Source organism: Brassica napus, chromosome C6 (assembly GCF_020379485.1).
Source record: "Brassica napus cultivar Da-Ae chromosome C6, Da-Ae, whole genome shotgun sequence".
In the NCBI taxonomy this organism is placed as follows: Eukaryota; Viridiplantae; Streptophyta; class Magnoliopsida; order Brassicales; family Brassicaceae; genus Brassica; species Brassica napus.
This window is the reverse complement of record NC_063449.1, coordinates 12768648-12789734: the sequence shown is the minus strand read 5'-3', so window position 1 is coordinate 12789734 and position 21087 is coordinate 12768648. Positions and strand designations below refer to the sequence as shown.

At 37.4% G+C, this 21087-nt stretch overlaps 2 protein-coding genes and 1 long non-coding RNA gene across 8 annotated transcripts; 1 reads left to right on the top strand and 2 right to left on the bottom strand.

Moving 5' to 3' along the window:
* The first annotated feature begins 2442 nt into the window (after positions 1–2442).
* Positions 2443–4486, top strand: LOC106421177 (immune-associated nucleotide-binding protein 9). Of its 5 annotated transcripts, none has more exons than XM_013862021.3 (6): positions 2443–2628; positions 2857–3111; positions 3196–3473; positions 3565–3729; positions 3818–3952; positions 4130–4486. In XM_013862021.3, exons 2-6 carry the CDS (start codon positions 2865–2867, stop codon positions 4334–4336), a joined length of 1032 nt encoding a protein of 343 aa, XP_013717475.2. In that variant the 5' UTR covers positions 2443–2628; positions 2857–2864; the 3' UTR covers positions 4337–4486. The 5 variants fall into 5 exon arrangements, with proteins under 5 accessions (XP_013717475.2, XP_048617701.1, XP_013717477.2 ...); XM_048761744.1 differs by having other exon boundaries at positions 2465–2571; XM_013862023.3 differs by having other exon boundaries at positions 2527–2728.
* A 108-nt stretch (positions 4487–4594) lies between these two features.
* Positions 4595–5402, bottom strand: LOC125589234. Its single transcript, XM_048761746.1, has 3 exons — positions 5069–5402; positions 4860–4974; positions 4595–4780 (listed from the first exon to the last, which is right to left on the bottom strand). The coding sequence occupies exons 1-3, from the start codon at positions 5288–5290 to the stop codon at positions 4707–4709; spliced, it is 411 nt and encodes a 136-aa protein (XP_048617703.1). The 5' UTR covers positions 5291–5402; the 3' UTR covers positions 4595–4706.
* Positions 5403–17748: 12346 nt separating this feature from the next.
* LOC106359794 lies at positions 17749–19235 on the bottom strand. Of its 2 annotated transcripts, XR_007325412.1 has the most exons (3): positions 18845–19235; positions 18368–18438; positions 17749–18252 (listed from the first exon to the last, which is right to left on the bottom strand). It is a non-coding gene; the product is annotated as an uncharacterized LOC106359794 (long non-coding RNA). The 2 variants fall into 2 exon arrangements; XR_007325411.1 differs by lacking the exon at positions 18368–18438.
* Between the last annotated feature and the right edge of the window lie 1852 nt (positions 19236–21087).

Below are 21087 nucleotides of genomic sequence, written 5' to 3'. Positions count from 1 at the left end.
GACTTTATTTTAAGATATAATTAATAATCTATCTTTTAAAATATTTTTAGGACAATCAAAATTACCTAATTGACAAAGACTTCAAAAATAATTGTAATATTATTTGCGAAATGATTTTTTCGCTCTAACTTAAAAGTTAGAACTTTAATAAATAATTAAATTTGTTAATGTATAATTTACCTGTAAATTTAAAATGAATTTCATTAATTTGATTATTATCATTATCTAAAGAGATTTTACATTAAGGCAAATCTCCAAAATAGCACATTTCTAAGTTTATATCACAAAAATAGCACTCAAAAACTAAAATGACCAAAATAGCACATTTCTAAGTTTATCCTTTGAAAATTTTAATTTTTTTTATTTTTCAAAATTTGAAATCTTATCCCCAAAACCTCATTTCTCAACTCTAAACCCTAAACCCTAAACCCTAAACCCTAAACCCTAAACTCTAAACCCTAAACCCTAAACCATAAACCCTAAACTCTAAACCCTAAACCCTAAACCCTAAACTATAAACCCTAAACCCTAAACCCTAAACCCTAAACCCTAAACCCTAAACCCTAAACCCTAAATCCTAAACTCCACCCTTTAACTCTAAACCCTAAGTTTGTGACTTTTGATAAAACATTAAGTGTTATTTTTGTGACTTTTGACCTTGATTGCTAGTTTGGGAACAAAAACTTGATTTAGTGCTATTTTTGTCTTTTTATCTTTTACATTATGTTATCCAAAAAAAACTTAGTTAAGAAACATGCTTATGTATTGACAAAAACTCCACTGACATTGATATTATTTATAATTATAAACAGTCACAATTCATAAATTTCAAAAAATAACAAATTATAAAAAAAATTAGATTTTAAAAGCCGTGAGAAAAAAATTATAAATTGAAAAAAATACTTTTTCAGATAAAAAAATAATAATTAATTAAATTAAATATTTCCTAAACATAAAAATAATTTATCTAGTGGTTTTTGAATTGATATATATCTATTTACAAAATTTTGTAAAATTATTAAACTGAGATTTTCATTTAATTTTAATATATCAATGGATAATATATAAAATAAATTTAATTATAATTTAATTTTATTAAAGATAACAATGATATTAACAGTTTTAATTTTTAATGTGAGATTTCAAATGCAAAAAATCACTTTGCATATAATAATTTTCTTAGATAAATAGATATCATGTCGCAACATTGTAGATTGTTTTTTTCCCTCAAATTGAAATTATATTGATCAAATGGGCCTAGCCCACGGCCGAAGCCCAAATTCACCGGCTTACAACCCACAAAACCCAAATATGAGATGGGCAACAAAAAAGAACGGCCGAAGCCCAAATAAGAAACATGGCCCAAAGCCCACAAACGCTACGCCGGGCTTGCTCTGGACGCGCGGGAAGGAGGCAGAGCAGAACACGTGTAAGAATCTGGTTCATCCGCCCGCCACGTGTCGCCCGCCTCAACTTAGTCGCCCCATCCTCGCACAGCCACCGACGCTTTCCACCGTCACAACTTTTCGCCGGAACTCCGAGCCTACAGAGCCTCCGCGCCATCGGACTTCTGCGGCGCCTTGTCTTCCCGTCGGAGAGTTCAATCGTTGAACGAGATCTCTTCCGCCTATGAACCACCGGAAACCCTAGACAAGCACGACGAGAACCACCGCTAACCTCCTCTTCAAACAAACGTAACCGTCGTCGGAGATCTTCTTCTTCTTGAGATCTCAACCGCTGCGACCCACGGGTCCTAATCTGACCCACGACCCACCTCAACCTTCAAAAACTCGAAACCGTCACCTCAACCCAAAAGACCTGGGATTCCACAACGGCAGCGCGGAGCTTTGTTAGCCTCCACCCTCCGTGACCAAAAGCCGACGAAGAAGGAGCTGATTGAGCCTCCTCTTCCCGGAAGCTAGAGCGGCGTCGGTAGAACTGAGAAAACCTCCACCCTACCCCCCGACAAGACCGGCGATGATGGATCTAGGTTAGCCTCCATCTCCCGGGAAGAACGACTACAACATGCAAGCCGCTCCATCTCCACCGCAAACCTTCAAAATGGCCGCGGCGTTACTCCAAAGCCGACTCACCTCTGATGGAAAACCTCGGCGTCAGAGCTCCGACAAAGCAACTGTTGACGGATCTGTGAAGAGGAAGCGGTAAGGACCAAAAACCAAGAAGGAAAACAAAGCTCCGGCGACGGCACGGACGCTCACGCGCCGGCCGAACGCCGGAATAGATCTCCCTTCTCTCTCTACTTTATTTACTCCCTCGATTGCAGCTGTGTAGATCTTTAATTTTAAGATTTACGAAAAATATTTTTTATCGGGCCGTAGATTACCATTCAAAACTTATCTTAAACTTTAATATTTACGAAATATAGACTTTTTAGATAAATATTAAATAGCTTAAAAATTTGTATCCTACGGTCTATGATCACTTTACGAAGGTGATCCGCGTGGCATGTGATAACTTCCTGTTTGTATTATGAGAAGGAAGACTTCTTCCGGTGTAGTCAGGTTTACTGATTCCGTATATATTGCTGCGAAAGAGATATTTGCTTTTTGGGTATTGTTGTTATCTAAACTTCCTTGTCGTTTCAGCTTTCCTCTTTTTAAGCAACAAGTATTCTTCTAACCCCCCCTCTTTCTTACCTCATCGTTGGTCTTTGATCTGTTGATTCTTCTAGTTCTGTCTTGGAGTGTTAGTTCTTCTCTGCTAGCAAGTACTGTTACTGTCGGAAACCTAATAATCTAAGTTGTTGTTTTTTTCTGATTACTTAAAGATCAGAACTTTACTAGGTCATTGACCCTTTAAGCGATCAATAATTATTTATTTGTATTTGTTCTGCAGAAAGTTATATGAGTTTGTTGAAGATGGGTGGAGATTTGATGGAAGATGATTGGGAATTTGCTTCATCGTCAAACCCTACTCGAACCCTAGTTCTTGTGGGCCGTACTGGAAACGGTAAGAGCGCAACAGGGAACAGTATCCTTGGGAAGAAAGCCTTTAGGTCAAGAGTAAGTACTCTAGGAGTGACGACCACATGCGAGTCACATAGAGTTGAACAAGAAGATGGCCAGGTCATCAATGTCGTTGATACTCCTGGTAAACCTAATTGTTACTCGTTAAGTCAAATTGTGTTACAGTTTTGATCTGCTATGTGAGGCTTATTTGGTAGTCTTTTTGCAGGTCTGTTTGATGTGTCGATGGCGGCTGCTTTTATCTGTAAAGAAATTGTGAGATGCATGACTTTGGCTGAAGATGGGATCCATGCTGTTCTGTTGGTGTTCTCTGTGAGGGGACGTCTTTCTGAAGAGGAGAAGTCTGCTCTCTATCACTTGCAAACTCTGTTTGGTAGTAAGATCGCTGATTATATGATCATTGTGTTCACTGGTGGTGATGAGCTGGAAGAGAATGAAGAGACGTTGGAGGAGTATTTGGCTCAAGCTTGCCCTGAGTTTCTGAAAGTATGCGTCTTTTGTTTCTTACTTTCTTGCCTTCTTCATATAGGATTTTTTCAGCTTACTTGTGTATATTTTTGAACTGTTTGGTTTGTAGGAGATGCTTGAGCTATGTGACAATCGAATGGTACTGTTTGATAACAAGACCAAGGATAAGCGCAAGAAAGCTGCGCAAGTTCAGAAGCTTCTCTCACATGTTGATTCCATCTCTAGAAAGAACAATGGAAAACCGTTTACAGATGAATTGTTCCATGAACTTCAGGTGATACCGTTGTTGATTATAATAATGTATTCCTTTAATGTGTGTTTGAAGCAGAGAATGATTATTATTATTGTTATTGCTTTCTCAGGGAGAGGCTATGAAGCTACGTGACCAGAAGAAGGAGGTTGAATCGCTCAAGGGCTATTCAAAGGATGAGATATCTGAGTTCAAGAAGCAAATAGAGATATCGTATGATCGACAGCTTAGCCGCATCACAGAGATGGTAATTCTATTTATCAGTCTTTTAATACAGCTTTAATCTCTTATCCCCATAACATATAGGTTGTTTAGAAGAGTTTCAACTTGCAAAATGTCCTGATGAATTCCTCTGGATGATTTCTTAACCATATGGTCCTGAGCTAAAAGCTATTTTTATTACATCTGTTTTGTTGTTGTCCAGGTGGAGACAAAGCTGAGAGAAACGGCAAAGAGGCTGGAGAAGCAGCTAGGTGAAGAACAAGCAGCAAGACTTGAAGCTGAGAAGAGGGCAAATGAGGCTCAGAAACGGTCGAGCGATGAGATCAAGAAGCTGAGAGAGAATCTGGAGAAAGCAGAGAAAGAAACAAAGGAACTCCAGAAAAAACTTGGAAAGTGCATCAATCTGTGATTGAGATATCTCTACTTCTTTGAAGTCTCTGACAAAGGCTTCACTTATATATGGTTTTATCATGAAACACTAGGTGTGTTGTAACTAAAGACGCATTTGCATGTGAACGAATTTGAGTTTTGAGTTTGGTTTTTATTTTCCGTGGTTCAAGCTTTAATCTTTTCTGGTTTTGACATGGCGAATGGTTAGCCTAAGATCATTCCAAACATCAAAAAACTGTTGTGGTATTTGGAACGAAGCTTGGGACACGGATAACGCTAGCGCTTAACTTGGAATCTTCATTGTACTTTGAAAAAAGCAGACAAATTTATCTTGAAGAAGACACTTAAATAACACAACAAGAATGCTGGGGTGGTTCATTCAAAAGTGTTCAACGAACCCGACGAGCTTTGTCTTCCTGTCCCAACCCAAGAGACTTCTGTGCATTTGCAATGCCTTCAGGATCTGCACAAATAGAACAAGGTTCGTTGATCACTAGTTGTTGATATCACATGAAAAGAAAACATTTGACTAAGAGTCTCACCAAAGAACTGAGTGAAAATGCGGAAGAAGAAGCCCAAGTTGCGAGAGACATTGTAAGCCATGGCAGGAGGAAGAGGCTTCACCACAGTGTCTATAGAGAACACTCTTTGCAGGAACTGTAATTAAAGACTATCAGACTTCTTTACAAGCAACCAAACCTATATGGTATCTCAACATACTAAGTGACCTTAATTACAGCAAAGGAGACACCTGATAGTTTCGATTGAAGCTGTAGCGAAGCTGAGGATCGATCTCGAGGGAATCCTCTTCATCGGAGAGACTGCCCTTATTGGCTCCACGGCTAGGGACGTGCATCTTCGACATACCGTCAGATTCCTTGGTGACCTTGAGCTTTGCGCCGCTGAACTTGTCCGAGTCATCGTCGTCGCCTCTCCACGGGGCTTTGGATAAGAGCTCTTTCTTCTTCGCCATTGCTGTCTTCGGCCAAATCCCTGACGTTTGTGAATTTCGCGAGTTATGTTGTTTGTTGGCGAGATAAGGGTTCGGAAGATATCGTTTGTTTGGTTGCGGAGCTGAGCTTATTTACCAATTGGGATATGAATTTTCCCGAACATTTAACAAACCTAACTCACCCACACAAAAATAAACAACCTTAACTTTTATTTCACCCAATTTAATTTCTTACTTCAAAAATTGTCCATTCCAAATTTCTTCTTTTTTTTTTTGCTTAAGCAATTTTAAATACATGAAAAGCTACCACTAAATCAATTTAATTGTTGACTTTTTGTGTATCTAAAACGGTTTAATTAACATAAAATAAGTCTAAAATGGATAATTTTTTTAAGGGCTTTTTGCAAAAGTGACTTAAAACTTGAAGTCAAACAGAAAACTAACTTTTTCTTTTGACTCCTTTTTTTTTTGAGATTTTAACCCCACACCTGCATTTTATCTACGAAAATGCCATTAACATTTTTTTTTTCTTTTTTTCGAAAATGGCTTCTTTACTGTCTCAACCTCATCTTCTTCAAGTATTTACAATATTGCCACTGCAATGAATAGTGGCAACAACCTTGTACGAACTGTTTGGAGCTTTTAATGCCCTTTAATGCACGTAAATCTCTTTACACTCTCTCTGTTTCAATTGTTATGAACTAAAAACAACATTTCTTTCACTTTCTCTCTATATTCATCCAAAAAACTCAAGCTTTTGATTCAAAATATGGGCTATGGTTGACAGAGCCATATTTCTTTCGTTTTGACTTACGGTTGCTTTCGTTTGAGGTTCTGGGTGGTTGGAGAAGACCCTGTGTGCAAACGAAGTCATCTCACCTAGTTTAAGGTACGAATTTGAATTTTTTTTCAAGATCTGTTCGCGTAGAAGACTTACTAGTAAGTCATCTGTATGTAGAAGACTTACTGATGAGTCTTCTGGTCAAACGGACGACTTAAATTAAGTCGTCCAGAATTTTTCCCAATTTTCTGGTCAAACCTTGCTTATCCCGGACGACCTTAAATTAAGTCGTTTAGCTGGACGACTTTCATCTAAGTCGTCTGGAGAAAGTTAAATTTCAAGTTTTATTTTTCAATTACAAAACTAACCTAGGACGACTTACACGTAAGTCGTCAAGTTTTCATAAAATATTGAAATTTTAACTTTCCCAGAGACGACTGAATTATAAGTCGTCCAGAAATAGTCAAAGATCTGACACGATTCGGTCAAATGCAAAACTAGCCCGTTTCTCGTAGACGACTTATATATAAGTCGTCTGAAGTTTTTTTTTTAACAAACAAATCCGGACGACTTAGAATTAAGTCGTCCCTTTTAATTTTCAATTGCAAAAGTGACCTCTTTAGACGACTTACCTTTAAGTCTTCTGGACGACTTAATGCTAAGTCGTCTGCGGCAATGTTTATTGAACTTCTTCATTTTCTCTATGTTTACTAATGTGTTTTATTTTGAATATTTGCAGATGATTTTTCAGTTACATGCAGTGTATGGAGAATGGTTGTTGAGAGATTTCCGTTGGGATTTTGTGGTTGATGATCTCAAAGGAGCAAGATTGTTTTTATTGAATGAAGATTCAACACATGCTGAACTTGTTGCAATGGCTCAAGAAGATTATAACCTGGACATGAGAACAGTGAGTGTGGAGATTAGCTACTCATTACCAGCAGCAATGATGATGGCTCCAGGCAGTCTTCCCATTCATGTTACAAGTGATAGACAAGTTCGAAACTTGCTGGAGATACTCAAAACCCATAGAGTATGTCTTTGTGTATCAAGCCGCAGCAAGGTCGAAACGGTTTCAGAGAAAAGGGATATTGATGAAGCTGGTGAATGGGAAAAAGATGTTGGTGATAATGATGAAGCTGGTGAATGAGAAGAAGATGTTGGTGATGATGATAAAGCTGGTGAATGGGAAGAAGATGTTGGTGATGATGATGAAGCTGATGAATGTTTTGAAGATGTTGGTGATAATGAGTTTGTTGAAGATGAAAATCAAGATGGGGAGGAGGAAAATGGGGAGGAGGATGCTGATAATTCTATTGTTGGTGAAACGGATCAGAATGGTGGGGATTACAGTCTTTATGGAAAGGTTCCAGATGAGGACGAGGAAGATGATGATAATATTTGTTTTGAAGAAATCCAAAAGACATATGCTAAGACAAATGCTATTGAAGGAGGAAAATCGAATGGTACCAGTATCTATGTCAACCAGAGTTTTGTTAGCAAGGGTGCACTGCTTTCAGAGCTGCGGTTGGCAGCAGTGAGGGGCAAGTTTTCTTTCAGATTATACAAATCAACGAAAACTCTCGTTGTGGCAACATGTCCGGTTAGCTATTGTGGATGGAAGGTCAGAGCGAGTGTCAAACATGGGACAAACACGTTTTGGGTAACAAAGTATGTGGAAAAACATTTATGCTCAGCGGGAGACCGAATCGCTCAGCGGAGACACTGTACTCCGAAGTATGTAGGTAGTCTTTTCATTGATCGTGTTGGAATCATTGATGGGATAACTCCGCAGCATATCACTGATGCAATGAGGAACATGTTTGGCATGGCGCTTGATTACACCACTTCATACAGAGCACTGTTATATGCACAAAGATTGGTGAGAGGATCAGCAGAAGAAGGGTATTCGCGTCTGGCATCATATCTCGAGCAAATCTCCATTGCAAATCCTGATTCTATCACGGCGATAGAACTTGATTCTATGAAAAGATTTAAGTATCTATTTCTCTCTTTTGGAGCTTCTATCAAAGGTTTTAAGTATCAGAGAAGGGTCATTGTGGTGGATGGAACTCACCTAAGTGGAAAGTATGGAGGAACTATGTTAGTTGCAGCCGCACAAGATGGCAATTTTCAGATATTCCCATTGGCTTTTGGGATCGTGGATGAGGAAGATATACCTTCTTGGGAATGGTTTTTCACAAAATTGGCTAGTTGTATATCTCATGACAAGCCTCTGGTGATAGTCTCCGACCGGCACAAGGCCATTAAAAGTGCGTGTGATAAGGTGTTTCCTTGGGCAACCCGAGGAATATGTTATTATCACCTTCAAGATAACATTGTCAAAAAGTTTAAAGGGAAACATCTCATGTACTTGGTGAAAGGGGCTGCTTATGCTCACACGGTTTACGATTTTGACCGGTACATGGCTGAGATACGGAGTGCAAACCCGGAACTTGCAACGTATTTGGAGAAAGCCGACGTCAGGCTATGGTCAAGGGTTTATTGTAAGGGGAACAGGTTCAACATAAAAACAAGCAACATTGCTGAATCTATTAATTCCGCACTGAAGCGAGCAAGAGGATTTCCGATTACGTTCCTGCTGGAGTTCATAAGGCAGAAGTTAGGAAAATGGTATTGGAAAAGGAGACAAGATGCTTTGAGTCTCACAACTGAACATAGCGGGGGTGTTGAATACTTGCTTGCTGTTCGAGAAGAGATAGCGGGTACGATGACGGTCGAACCAATTGATGGATGGCATTTCTTTGTCAAAGGTGGCAAAATGGACTGTGTGGTTGATTTGGAACATGCAAAGTGTGATTGTGGTGTCTATGGAGTGGAGAAAATACCTTGCTCTCATGCTATAGCTGCTGGAATACATGCTGGTTTGCATATCTCCACACTTGTATGTCCACTGTACTCAAAGAATTATCTGTATGCAGGATACTCAGAGAATATATATCCTATCGTGTCACAACATATTGAGGAACGAGAATGCTTTCCTCCAGAACTAAAGCGTGGTCGGGGGAGACCGAAGAAATCAAGATGGCAATCTTGGTTGGAGCTATCTAGGATGAGAGGACACAAACCCAGGAAGAAACACAGGGCACGGAGATGCTCAAACTGCAAGGAAACTGGCCATACGAAACCACAATGTACACAACCAGTTGACTAGTTGTCAAGACGACCTAAATTTAAGTCGTCCAGTCTTGATTACCCGTCCAGACGACTAAAATTTTAGTCGTCCAGTGTATTTTATTTTTAGACGACCTTCTACTAAGTCGTCCAGTGTATTTTATTTTTAGACGACCTTCTACTATCCCTTCAAGTGTATTTTATTTTTAGACTACCTTCTACTATCCCTTCAAGTCGTCCAAACCTTCTAGACGACTTATTTGTAAGTCGTCCAGTTGGAAAACCTTCCAGACGACTTATAATAAGTCGTCCAAACCTTCTAGACGACTTATTTGTAAGTCGTCCAGTTGGAAAACCTTCCAGACGACTTATTTCTTCCAGACAACTTATATATTTACAAATCTATACAAAGACAAGCTGAAATACAAATACTTCGCTCGTTAAAAAATCATGTTCAAATACAAAGACAAGTTCAAATACAAACACAAATCTAATCATACATGCCCACGAACTTATCACCATCCACATTTTCTTTCAGATGCTGATCAACAAGCTCCTTCCATATATCCACCGCCATATTATCCCTCATTTTCTTCGCGTTGCACCTAGCAAAGTCTTTAGGGTCAAAGGAGACCCCAAGAGCATGACATTCAATGTACTTTACAGCGTACACGCCACAATCACCATTGTTGGCCGTGGGTACACCTTTCAGCGGTCTCTCATATGTGTATGGCTCCAACCCGTATTTGACCCGTATTTCGTCGGTGGCTGCGCACTCAACAAGCAGATAAGGGACCATCTGGAGAAAAGGCTCCATTATCGCATCCCATGCGTCTGGTACACTAGATGAAGGTATGCTGTCCCAGACGACTATGTGCCTCTTAGGGATCGATATCCAAATAGCAACCCAATGCTTGTCGTCCAAGTTCACTGGCGCATAGATATCATCAATGTCCTCCCCCACTTCTTGTTTGATTGGCAAAATGAAGGTATTGATCCGTCATAAAAATACGACGCCCCACCAGGTAGAACTCTTCCTAAACCTTTGTGATCAGGTTCCGATGTTTTGAAGAGCTGATACTGCTCTCTCCAAGACTGGGAAAAGTTGTGATCCAGGAAGCACATTCGCTCGCTCCTGAAAGCTTGTGGGTTCTCCTGATACCTCTGCCTTAGCACATTAATCCAAGCATCTATATGCTGCATATTAAATATAACAAGTTAGAAGTTACCAGACGACTTAAATATAAGTCGTGTGCAGAAGACTTACGCAGTCTTCCAGCCATCCTCTGGCTGTCCGGAGGAAGTGGTACCACCTTGTTGGTGATGTACGTGGTTTGTCCTCGGTCTTAGTTAAATAATGACTGCAAACAAAAAAGCAATCAGTTTTGGACGACTAAATCAAGCTATTATGGGTAAAGCAATCACTTACGGATCAGTTTTCAACCAATCAGCGAGTTCCTTCAACTTATCTTTGTTTACTGGCGGAAATGGATTATAGGCTGCCACTTTATCTTTTTTTTTCTCTGCCGTATAAGGAGATCTCACAGTGGGAGCAGGTTTCTTCGCTCGTTTACTCTTTGCACGCTTGTCCAATACAACCAGGCTCGGTTCTGAAACTGGATCGCTTGGCTCGGTGGAAGCGAGGCTCGGTTGTTGATCGGTGGAAGCGAGGCTCGGTTGGTGATCGGTGGAAGTGACAGCAACAATCTCTTTGGAGGTGACACCATCTGCTTTATCCTCCGGCAAGATCTTATTTACCGAGTTCGCCTCGGTTGCTGTATCCTCCGGCAACCATCTCTGCAATAAAAGTTGCACACAAGTTAACCCTGGACGACTTAAATAAAAGTTGTCTGGACGACTAGTTGACCCTGGACGACTTAAAATTAAGTCTTCCGTGGTCAACTAGTCGTCCAGACAACTTACGTTTAAGTCGTCCAGGGTCAACTAGTCGTCCAGACAACTTTTACAGTCGTCTGGACAACTAGTTAACCCTGGATTTGATACTAACCTCTTTGATTTGAGGAGGCTGTTTCTTTTGAGGAGGAGGCTGTTTCTTTTGAGGAGGAGGAGGCTGCTGCTGTTTCTTTTGAGGAGGAGGAGGCTGCTGTTTGGTTTGATGAGGAGGAGGAGGCTGCTGCTGTTTCTTTTGAGGAGGAGGAGGCTGCTGTTTGGTTTGATGAGGAGGAGGCTGGTTACTAACCACGGTTTCATTGGCATGAGGGGTAGCCTGTTTGTTTCTACCCCCGGTTTCTTTGGCAAGAGGGGTAGGCTGTTTATCTTGAGGGGTAGCCTGATTGGTTAGAGGTGGAGGGGTAGCCTGATTGGTGACACCAACCTTCTTCTCCACAGCTTCCAATCTATCGGACAACTTCCTAAACTCCCTCATGCACTTATTAAACCCTTTTTTCATGCAGTCAGCTACGCCCTTGAACATAATTTCCAACTCCTCTCTGGTCACCCCTCTAGCCTCTTCTCTAGCCTCTTCACTAGCCACTTTAGGAGCCTCTTTACGAGCTTTCTTCCGAGGTCTTGGATTGTCTTCCTCCTCCTCCTCCTCCTCCTCCAACACAACCATCTCTTTGGCCTTCTTCGATGGAGTCACAACCTTAGGTTTTGTATTGACCTTAGTACCAGTGACTTCCCAGCAATCCATGGTCCACTTCCACGGTCTCCGCTCATACATGACTTTAATGATGTTCTCCGCGGGCAGGTCCTCAACCTCAGAGTCCCATTTTGGCCACATTTCACTAATGTCCTTCTCAACAAAGTTGATCACGCGGGTCTGCAGTAAATAGAAGAATCGAGTTAGATATTTGAAAAAAAATACTAAATAGACGACTTAATTATAAGTCGTCTACTAAGTCGTCCAGCTGGAAGACCTTCCAGACGACTTATAATAAGTCGTCTAATAAGTCGTCCAGATGGAAGACTTTCCAGACGACTTAATTAAGTCGTCCGATAAGTCGTCCAGCTGGGAAGACTTTCCAGACGACTTATTATAAGTCGTCCGATAAGTCGTCCAGCTGGACGACCTTCCAGACGACTTATAATAAGTCGTCTGCGCAGTCTTTTGGATTGAAGTAAATACCTGACTCAAGATAGCAGCTTTCATTGATCTGCGGCCTCTGCTGCCCTCGTAAGCCAGTATCGGTGGAGACGGACTGTCTGCTCTGGGACCACCAATACTAGCACCCAATTCCGGCATAGCTGTGTACGTCCAGACCTGAAGAACTTGTATAAACCCATCCACGGTGTAACAGCCAGCAATTTCTTTGTTCCACAAAGAGTCCATCAGCACCTTAAACGCGACTCTCCCCCATGGATAATTCTCAAACCGTTCTAAATCCATCACTAGCCTTGCCAGAGTAGATCGTGTAGCGGTTGAAAACTTTCTCCCTTCAATGAATCCAGTGAAGATGGAGAGGTACGCGAGCCGCTTGCGATCTTCCCTGGACCAATCCCCGCATCCCCCAGAAAGAAACCATCTCTGGGGTAACGTCACATTTTGGTGTCTCAAGGTCCTCGATGTACTCGCAGTTTAGACCAGTGAGGTTTTCAAACTCTAACAGTGAAAACCTCAAAGGTTCTGGACCAACGAGAGACCACATCTCATACTTCTTCTTAATGTCCAGCTTGAAACTGAGCATGTAGTGAACCAGCCTTGAAGCCCAACCAAATCCCTGCTCCTTGAACTTGATGAAAACTCCCAAACTCGACTCCTTGAGCTCTTCAAATTCGTCATCAGTAAGAGCTTTCCTAAGAGCAGTATGCAACTTGCTGTTATCCGTATGATACGAAATGCTATTGTGGGCTTCTGGCTCTTCCCCTGATGTGTATAACCTACGGGGGAGTTCTGGAATATCCATCCTTTTTGTCTGCAAAATAATCAAAGACAACAATATAAGTCCAGACGACTTAGTAGACGACTTATATTTAAGTCATCTACTAAGTCGTCCAGTTGGAAGACTTTCCAGACGACTTAAATTACTTACAAGTCTTCCAGTCGCAGAAGGAGTTGGAGTACTCGTCATTGCGGTTATTGATCTGAAAAAATAAACGTGAAACGGTGAGAATGAGTAAATTGATAGAGACAACGTTTTATGTTCATCTTTTCCTCGAGATTGATGACTTAGCGGCGTTAGGGTTTACAGAGAAACGGCGCTAAGGTTTACAGAGAAGAAGCGGCGGCGCTAGGGTTTAGAAGAAGCGGCGGCGCTAGTGTTTAGAGGAAGCGGCGGTGAGAACGTTGGTGACCACGGTGGCGAGGGCGACGGTTTGTTCGGAAATAGTGGAAGCGGCGGCGCTAGGGTTTAGAGGAATCGGCGGCGCTAGGGTTTAGAGGAATCGGCGGCGCTAGAGTTAGAAGAAGCTGCGGCGACAACGGTGAGAATGAAGTGAGATAGATAGCTGACGTTGAGAACGATGGTTTGTTCGGAAATCGTGGGAATTCGAAATCGCCTTTGAGAGAGAACTGTTAGGGTTTCTGAATTTCGCGAAAAATGAAACAAAAAAAATAAAAATCACCTTATATATTGGGTAAATAATCCGGTTAGCTTTAAAAGTACATTGGTAAACTTTAAGGTTTGGTCCGGTTTAGACGACTTATTCTGGCTGATAATGTACAACAGACGACTTAATATTTAGTCGTCTGTTTTCAGACGACAAAATATTAAGTTGTCCTAGACCCTAAAATGAACCCCTAAACTAAAATGACTAGATTAACTAACTAACCACGTTATAAAATCAAATTATACTTAAATAGTGTTTACTATACACAGAAATGAACACGCATAAGTAATTTTAAAAATTTTCAAAAACGGTTTTAATGCTTTCCAAAATCTAACCCTAAGAACACATACAATACTACAACATATGTTGATGAAACATAAACTAAAGAATATCATGACTCACTACTTTCACTCATCTATGCTGAAAACAATTGAAATTTGTTATATCTTAATTTATACCTCCTAAGACATATGTTAATTACATAATTCCCATTTTTCACTTATCAAAATATTTTTTACAAAATTTTTAAATTATGTTTAAGACTAACTGTCCAGACGACTTTCAGTTAAGTCGTCTAAACAGACGACTTGCGAGGGGTAGAAACGTAAAAAAAATTCCGTTTTTTTGTTTGGTCACAAGGGGATAGTTGTAATTTCAATAGCCTTTTAGGTTACTTTTGCCTTTGACCCAAGTTGGGGTATTGTTTTGGGTTTGACTCCAAGTTTTGAGTCACACTTGGCAATTCTCCCTTTTTTTAAACTGAATATTAAAATGACTTAAATAAAAGTTTATGTTTTTGCTTCGTTTTCAAAGATATGTGTTTTAGCAGGTATTTTTTATCGACCGAAAATCTAATTATTTTTGCTTAATTACTCCTTCAAAAACTTGTTATTTTTTTTCTCTTTTAGACTAGGGGTGTTCAATCCGGATATCGGTTCGGTTTCGGTTCGGTTTTTTCGGTTTTTTGGTATTTCGGTTAGTAAAATATAACTACCATTCTAAATCCATATTTACTTCGGTTCGGTTTATATACCGTCAGTTTTTGGTTTATTCGGTTTTATACCAAAAAACATAATTCTTTATTTTGGGATCATATTATATGAATTTTAGAGTCTTGTTGTCAACACATTCATTTATTAAAAAATATTATAAGTTTAAATAAAAGAACAAAAATAATCATCTAATAAAATAATCAAATCTATAATTAAAATCAAAGCTCAAAATTTTGATAATAAAAATAAAAAACAAAAAATAAAACAGAAGCACGAAGCACAAAAAATAAGTTATTATATTCTTTCATATTTAGCGTTCATCAAAGTCTTGTTTCTTCTATTAAACACGAAACTCTATTCGTTTATAGATAAAAAAATTGTGAAGAATTTCCACTAATTGTTATCATTAAATTTATAATCTTTATTTCAATTTAGTCAATGCTAAATTAAAGCAAAAAGATTAAAAGAAGACTAAGAAAATAAGAAGCATGTTTGCGATGAATTGTTATTTAATTATAGTTTAAGTGTTTTACAAATCAGGACTATTTTATTACTGTAAAAAAATATGGTAATAGTTATTAGCAAAAAAATTAACTTATGATTTTCATACGTTGTTATAAAATATATACATATTTACATGTTTCTATTTTTTTATCGGTTTTATTCGGTTTATTCGGTTTTATTGGTTATATACTTAACCATATCCAAATCCTACGGTTTTTTAAAAATCATATTCATTCGGTTTGTATGGTATATACCAAATCCAAACCATATTATCTATTTCGGTTTGGTTCGGTTCGGTACGGTTCGATTTTGCCATATTGAAGCCCTAATTTTAGTTCACCTTTTTTGCTTAATGGATTAACAAATCAGTCATAATAATGACGAAGATGATTTAGATATGTTGTCAAATCAACAACTAAATAGTTTAAGAAACCGATTAGTCAGGTACAATTTTAATCGGGGTCAAAAATTAGTCAACAACAAAAAAAAGTCTTTGTTGGGCATTGAAGCCTAGTTTTTAGAGGTCATTAAACAATTTTAAATTTTTACCAAAACTACTAAAACTTCTATAAATTAATAATATTGAGACTACACCAAAATTATAATTTTTTTATTAATTTATAAAAATATTAATTTATCAATATACTAATTGAACCAAAAACTTAATTTGAGACTATAAAATTATATTATTTTATAGAGATTTTTATTGTATATTAATTTATATAGTATTATTTAAAATGCTATACTGTATAAGTTTCTTACTGTTTTAATACACATATAATAATATTTAGAGATTTAAGAGGTGTGACACCCCATTCTTGTTAATAGGTCCGCCTTTAAAACCGATTGCATATGCAGTATCTAATATCAAAGTTACCATTACAAAGCCAAAATCCAAAGTCACTCCAAAACTTAAATTTGAGATTTTCATTGATATGTGTGGAACAACCATATCGGCATCCGACAAGATGGACTTTTGTTGGCTTAACAATCTTGGTATATCATCACTGATCGTCTCATCTTGGTAACACACAAATCACTAATCAGATAACGATATATTTGGCTACATAAGAGAGTTTTATGTCTAAAACTTTGTTGATGTCCCATGTAAAAGCACCTGCAAACCTCAAAATTAGTGATTTTTGGGTAGTATTTGTCATAAATAACGGATTCAAGATATAATTTTGAGAAGTAACTAAATAAAAATAATTATTTTCTGGTTTGAAAGAGAGAAAGATGGTAAAACTTAGACTTTAAAAACGATGCAAAAACATAAGTCTGAAATCTTGTCTTTGTCTCTTCTCTCAATGTTCTCTTTCTTGTATCATTCATAGAGAAGAAGAGTAGAGATGAGAAATCTTTTCTTTCTAATCTTTAAATCAGATTAGCTTTTGGCTTATCCGATAAATCTTCCGATTAGTGGATTTGTGGTGTTTCTTCTTCTCATTCTGTTCTTAAACGTTCTCAATCCATTTGATCTAGAGGGTTGATTTTTCTTTTGTTAGAAAGCTCTACTTTTGATTCTGAGTTGGAATCAATCTTCGTATTTAGACGATTAGACGATGTATCCACGATGGTCAAGATTTGAGAGTTCGAAAGTGTTTTCGAGATAAGGCGCAAAAATTAGAAAAATTGGAGCTGCCATATAGGCTAGCGTTCCAACAAAGTTATGTCTCGTTTTTTTAGTGAAGCTCTTCATCGGTAGTAACTCTAATGATTGGAGAGGAAGACCTTGTTTTTTATAATTAATAAAATCTATGATTAACATCGTTTTTTTGTTCATTAATCATAAACATGAACCGCAACATACAAGAATAACAGAAGCAGACGCTAAACATTACCACAAACTGCAACAATTAATTACACGAAGAATAAAGGATATGAAGGCCAAAACTCAAACAGGAAAAAAACTTAATCCCTAAAAGATAGTTGGGTGCTCAAGAACTCATCCAGGACCAGCAGCATTAGGCAGTCCATCACAAAGCGAAAAAGCAGTTTCCAGCGAATCGGTGGTGATGGAGGTTGTCGGTCCGGCAAGCTTTCCGGCTACACTTTCTCATCTCGATTCTCGATGTAACAAAGCCACAGAGGTGTGCACGGGTCATGTCACACATGTATTCATCTCTATCTATATACTTGGGCTTTGTTTATGCTGAATGAAATAATGTATGAACTTGGTTCTGCTTGTAATCTTACTTTAATGCAAAACTAAATTTTAACCCACGCACCCGCGCAAGTATTTATTCTTATTGTACTTTAGATTTTGTTTACACATTATTTGTGTTATATATTCTAAATATTTATCATATTTCCAAATGTATATATGTTTTTTTTAGAAATATGAAATATTCAATCAAACTACTAATTTGGCTTGCAGAGTCAATATGAGTACGAAGTCGATGACAAAAAAAAAATTTGCGTCGAACACAATACATGTGGGATTTTTAAAAATATTTTAATAATATAGATATTATATCCGCAGAATCTATTCATGTTCCTTTATGAAGATTAGTTTTTATTTTATGAAGATTAGTTTTGTATATGGAGATATTCGAATCTTTAAAAACATCATAAACGTATTTGTTTCAAACCAATCTAAAGATGCAAACGATCATCACCCGTAACAGTGATACATAATACATCAAAGTAAAATACCAAAGCTGCAAAACATTATTACTAACTGCTGTATCAAGATGCTTGCATATGTGATAGACATGTGTTGTATTATGTCGAGGAAAGTTCCACACACACAAAGAGCATGTTCATCGATACATCAATACAATATTCTGTTAGTTTCAATCAGCTGAAACAACAAATATAGTGAAATTATGCAATAAAAATTCCAAAATCAACATTAAAATTATGTAATAGACTTTACCAAGAACCTTGACGAGAGTCTTATTGATGGTGGGACCTTCCACCCCTGCTTAAGGATCATCTTCTGCCTTTGGAGATGGATTGCCTTTGCCTTTGGCCATTTGATGCAGTGAGTAAGATCCTTCTTGGGAGGAATACAAAATGCTTAGGCCTTCTTTTTCAAATAGAGGGTTCGTTACGTTCTCCTGGAAATATAATACAACATAACATAAAATTAAGAAAAAAAAAATCCATAAACATGTGTATGTTAAAAACCTTAAAAACAAACTGAGATGATACTGTCTTCTTGGTAGCAGCTACCTTTACTCCTTTCTTTGGGGCTTAAAACCAAATCTTGGCCTAGAAAACTAATCTTCCTAATCCGCATCTTTCTAACAAAAACACACACACAAAAGTAGCAAATGAGGTTCTTACCTACAAATACAAAGCATATTTCCGATGACTTTTTTAATTGTCTAATTATTGTGAATTCAAGCTGTAATCACAGAACCATCAAGTAATCATTGCAACACTTTATTAATCAGAATCTTAAAACATTTATAGATAATAAAAATCAGAATTCAAAGCTACATTCATGAATCTTTAGTGTGAAACTAAGAAACAGAGTATACATCACTCAGTTTCAGCTCTAATGTCTCACTATCAAAGGAAAGTTAATCCCTCTACAACCAATCGTTTTTGTGGCAAAGAGATAAGCTTTGGAAAGAAGCGCTTCGGAGGATGAAGCGGATGAATCGATTTCAGAGCTAGAATAGAGGTGATGAACGGGTTTTTTACCGGTCTGCGTCGGATCTGAGGTTTCAGGCGAGATTCATGATGCCGAAATTTTGCATCCTTTGAAAATTCTATTTGATCTTCTCTTCTGCATCACCCATAGAGAGAGGCCTTTGGGTTTCCTTCAATTTATGGATTAGGGTTTGGTTTGGCCATCAAAGCTTCCTATGATGTTCTCATGACGAGCATGGTGATGACAATGATTCCCACTGGTATTCAGATTTCACAATCTCTCCCTTGTCTCTCAATATGCTCTGGATAAATTATTTTTTTTTTATTTTATGATGAATTTTAGTACATTTTGAAGCAATGTATGAGTTTTGATTATTCATGATTAAGCATGCATGTTATGTTTATATGATGATGATTTAATATATTGACTAATAGACGGTTCACTTTACTTCTGTTTTAATAAGTAAGAAGTTGACAAAAAAAATTAAATAGTCTGAAAAAAATTGTATGGATAGTTTCTTACAAAATTAAATTTGTCTCTTTAAGACCACGATTAACGCTAAATTTGTCTGAGTAAAAAAAAAAAAAAAAAAAAATTAAATACCAACCAATTGCGGGCCACCACGTGTCAGTGGGGTCCGCAAACAGTTGAAAAACTCACCAAAAGTCGGTCTTTATTTTGGCTTCCCTACAATCGATTTTACCCATTTCTGTGGGCCCCCCCACCTAAAAACCCCTCTATAACCCGCGATAATCGTGGCCTAAGAATCTAACCAAAAGAGGGTGTATTCAACTAACTAGGGGTTATTGGTTGTTGTATATTAATGGATTTGAAAATTCGAACTAAATCTAGTGTTATTGGTTCCATGATTTTCAAATCTGTATTAAAATCATGTGTTATTGGTTTAATGATTCATAAATTCTATATCAAATCAAGTGTTATTCAATCGTACGGATTTACTAATATATTTGATTTAATAATTAATTTGAATGGATTTGTTTGAATTTTTTAGTTAAAAATACAAAGACTCAAATCCGAGGGAAAACCTCCGGATTTGCCTATTTTACTTGGATTTATAAATACTATATGGATTTCTAAATCAGTCAAAATATATAAACCAATAACACCTCCTAAGAATTTTAAGTGATTTGTATTCAAATGACAAATCCACTGATATTCAAACGTGAATTTTAAAAAATACTTTAAAATCCAATGTTATTGAACTTGTCATTTCATAAAACACTCTGAAATCTAATGTTATTGACCAAAATTTAAGTTAGAGATTTTAGAGTACTTTAATTGTTTCTAGAGTGTTTGTGGGGTGTGTTTGTGAGGAGTTCCTTAGTTATAAAAATAAAAATTCAAATCTCACTGTTTTAGATGAGATTCTATAGTGTTTTAACAAAAATCACACCAAATTTTCTAATTCTCCTGCAATCATCTACAAATTCATTAAAAATTAAATTACCTCAAATTTCAGATTCAATACACCCCCTGAGTTAAAAAAGAAAAAAAAAACGAACTCAAACAGAATTATCCTTTTTAGATAGTTTTCAGTTTTATTTTCCAAACAAAATTGAATCAAGGCTTATTTGAACAAATTTATTTTTAAACCAAACTATATTCTAAACTCTTTTACTCAGAACTACCCAAACAACAACAAATATAAACTGAATCAAACGGAATATTCTAATGTCTCTACTGTGTGACTAGTGATTAGTGAATATGCCTGACACTTTGTTACTAATATTTTTAAAAAGATTTTGACATTTTTAATCTAAAGGTCTTTCACTGATTAGGGCTGGTTAATTGGTCATTTTCCGTCGTTGGTGCTCGAATTCGTATACTTTGAAAGAATCTCTCATTAAAGGTGGCTAGCTAGTACTAGTTAAGCTATCAACACATGAAAATATGATACATATGCTAGGTTCCTAATTTTTTTTTGAAACTGTGTTTGTTGTTCAGCTTTCCTAATTTAAACCAAAAAGAAAACGCTAACCTACGTTACGTTAAATGGGCTCTCATTGTTCCATGATCCATATATATATATATATACGGATTGACGTTAAGAAACTCATACTATACATAGCAAAACGAAAATGAATAAAGCTGTGGTTTGGTTAATAACCGTATCTAATGTTCTTCGAAATATCAAACACAGCTTTTGCCCTGAATCCAAACGTATCTCCAAAGACAAGTAAGTTTCCAACTCAATCATTATAGTAATATGTAAATTCTTTTGCTTTCAAGTTTCAAAATTAATGAGTTGATTGTGGTTGTTTTGATTGTCGGG

Excerpts from the sequence above, each read along its gene's own strand:
- LOC106421177 (XM_013862021.3), top strand. The coding sequence starts at position 2,865 with ATGAGTTTGTTGAAGATGGGTGGAGATTTGATGGAAGATGATTGGGAA. Across the intron at positions 3,112-3,195 it reads CAATGTCGTTGATACTCCTG|GTCTGTTTGATGTGTCGATG; the intron begins GTAAACCTAATT and ends GTCTTTTTGCAG. Across the intron at positions 3,953-4,129 it reads TTAGCCGCATCACAGAGATG|GTGGAGACAAAGCTGAGAGA; the intron begins GTAATTCTATTT and ends GTTGTTGTCCAG.
- LOC125589234 (XM_048761746.1), bottom strand. The coding sequence starts at position 5,290 with ATGGCGAAGAAGAAAGAGCTCTTATCCAAAGCCCCGTGGAGAGGCGAC. Across the intron at positions 4,975-5,068 it reads GCTTCAATCGAAACTATCAG|TTCCTGCAAAGAGTGTTCTC; the intron begins GTGTCTCCTTTG and ends CTTTAATTACAG. Across the intron at positions 4,781-4,859 it reads CATTTTCACTCAGTTCTTTG|ATCCTGAAGGCATTGCAAAT; the intron begins GTGAGACTCTTA and ends CTATTTGTGCAG.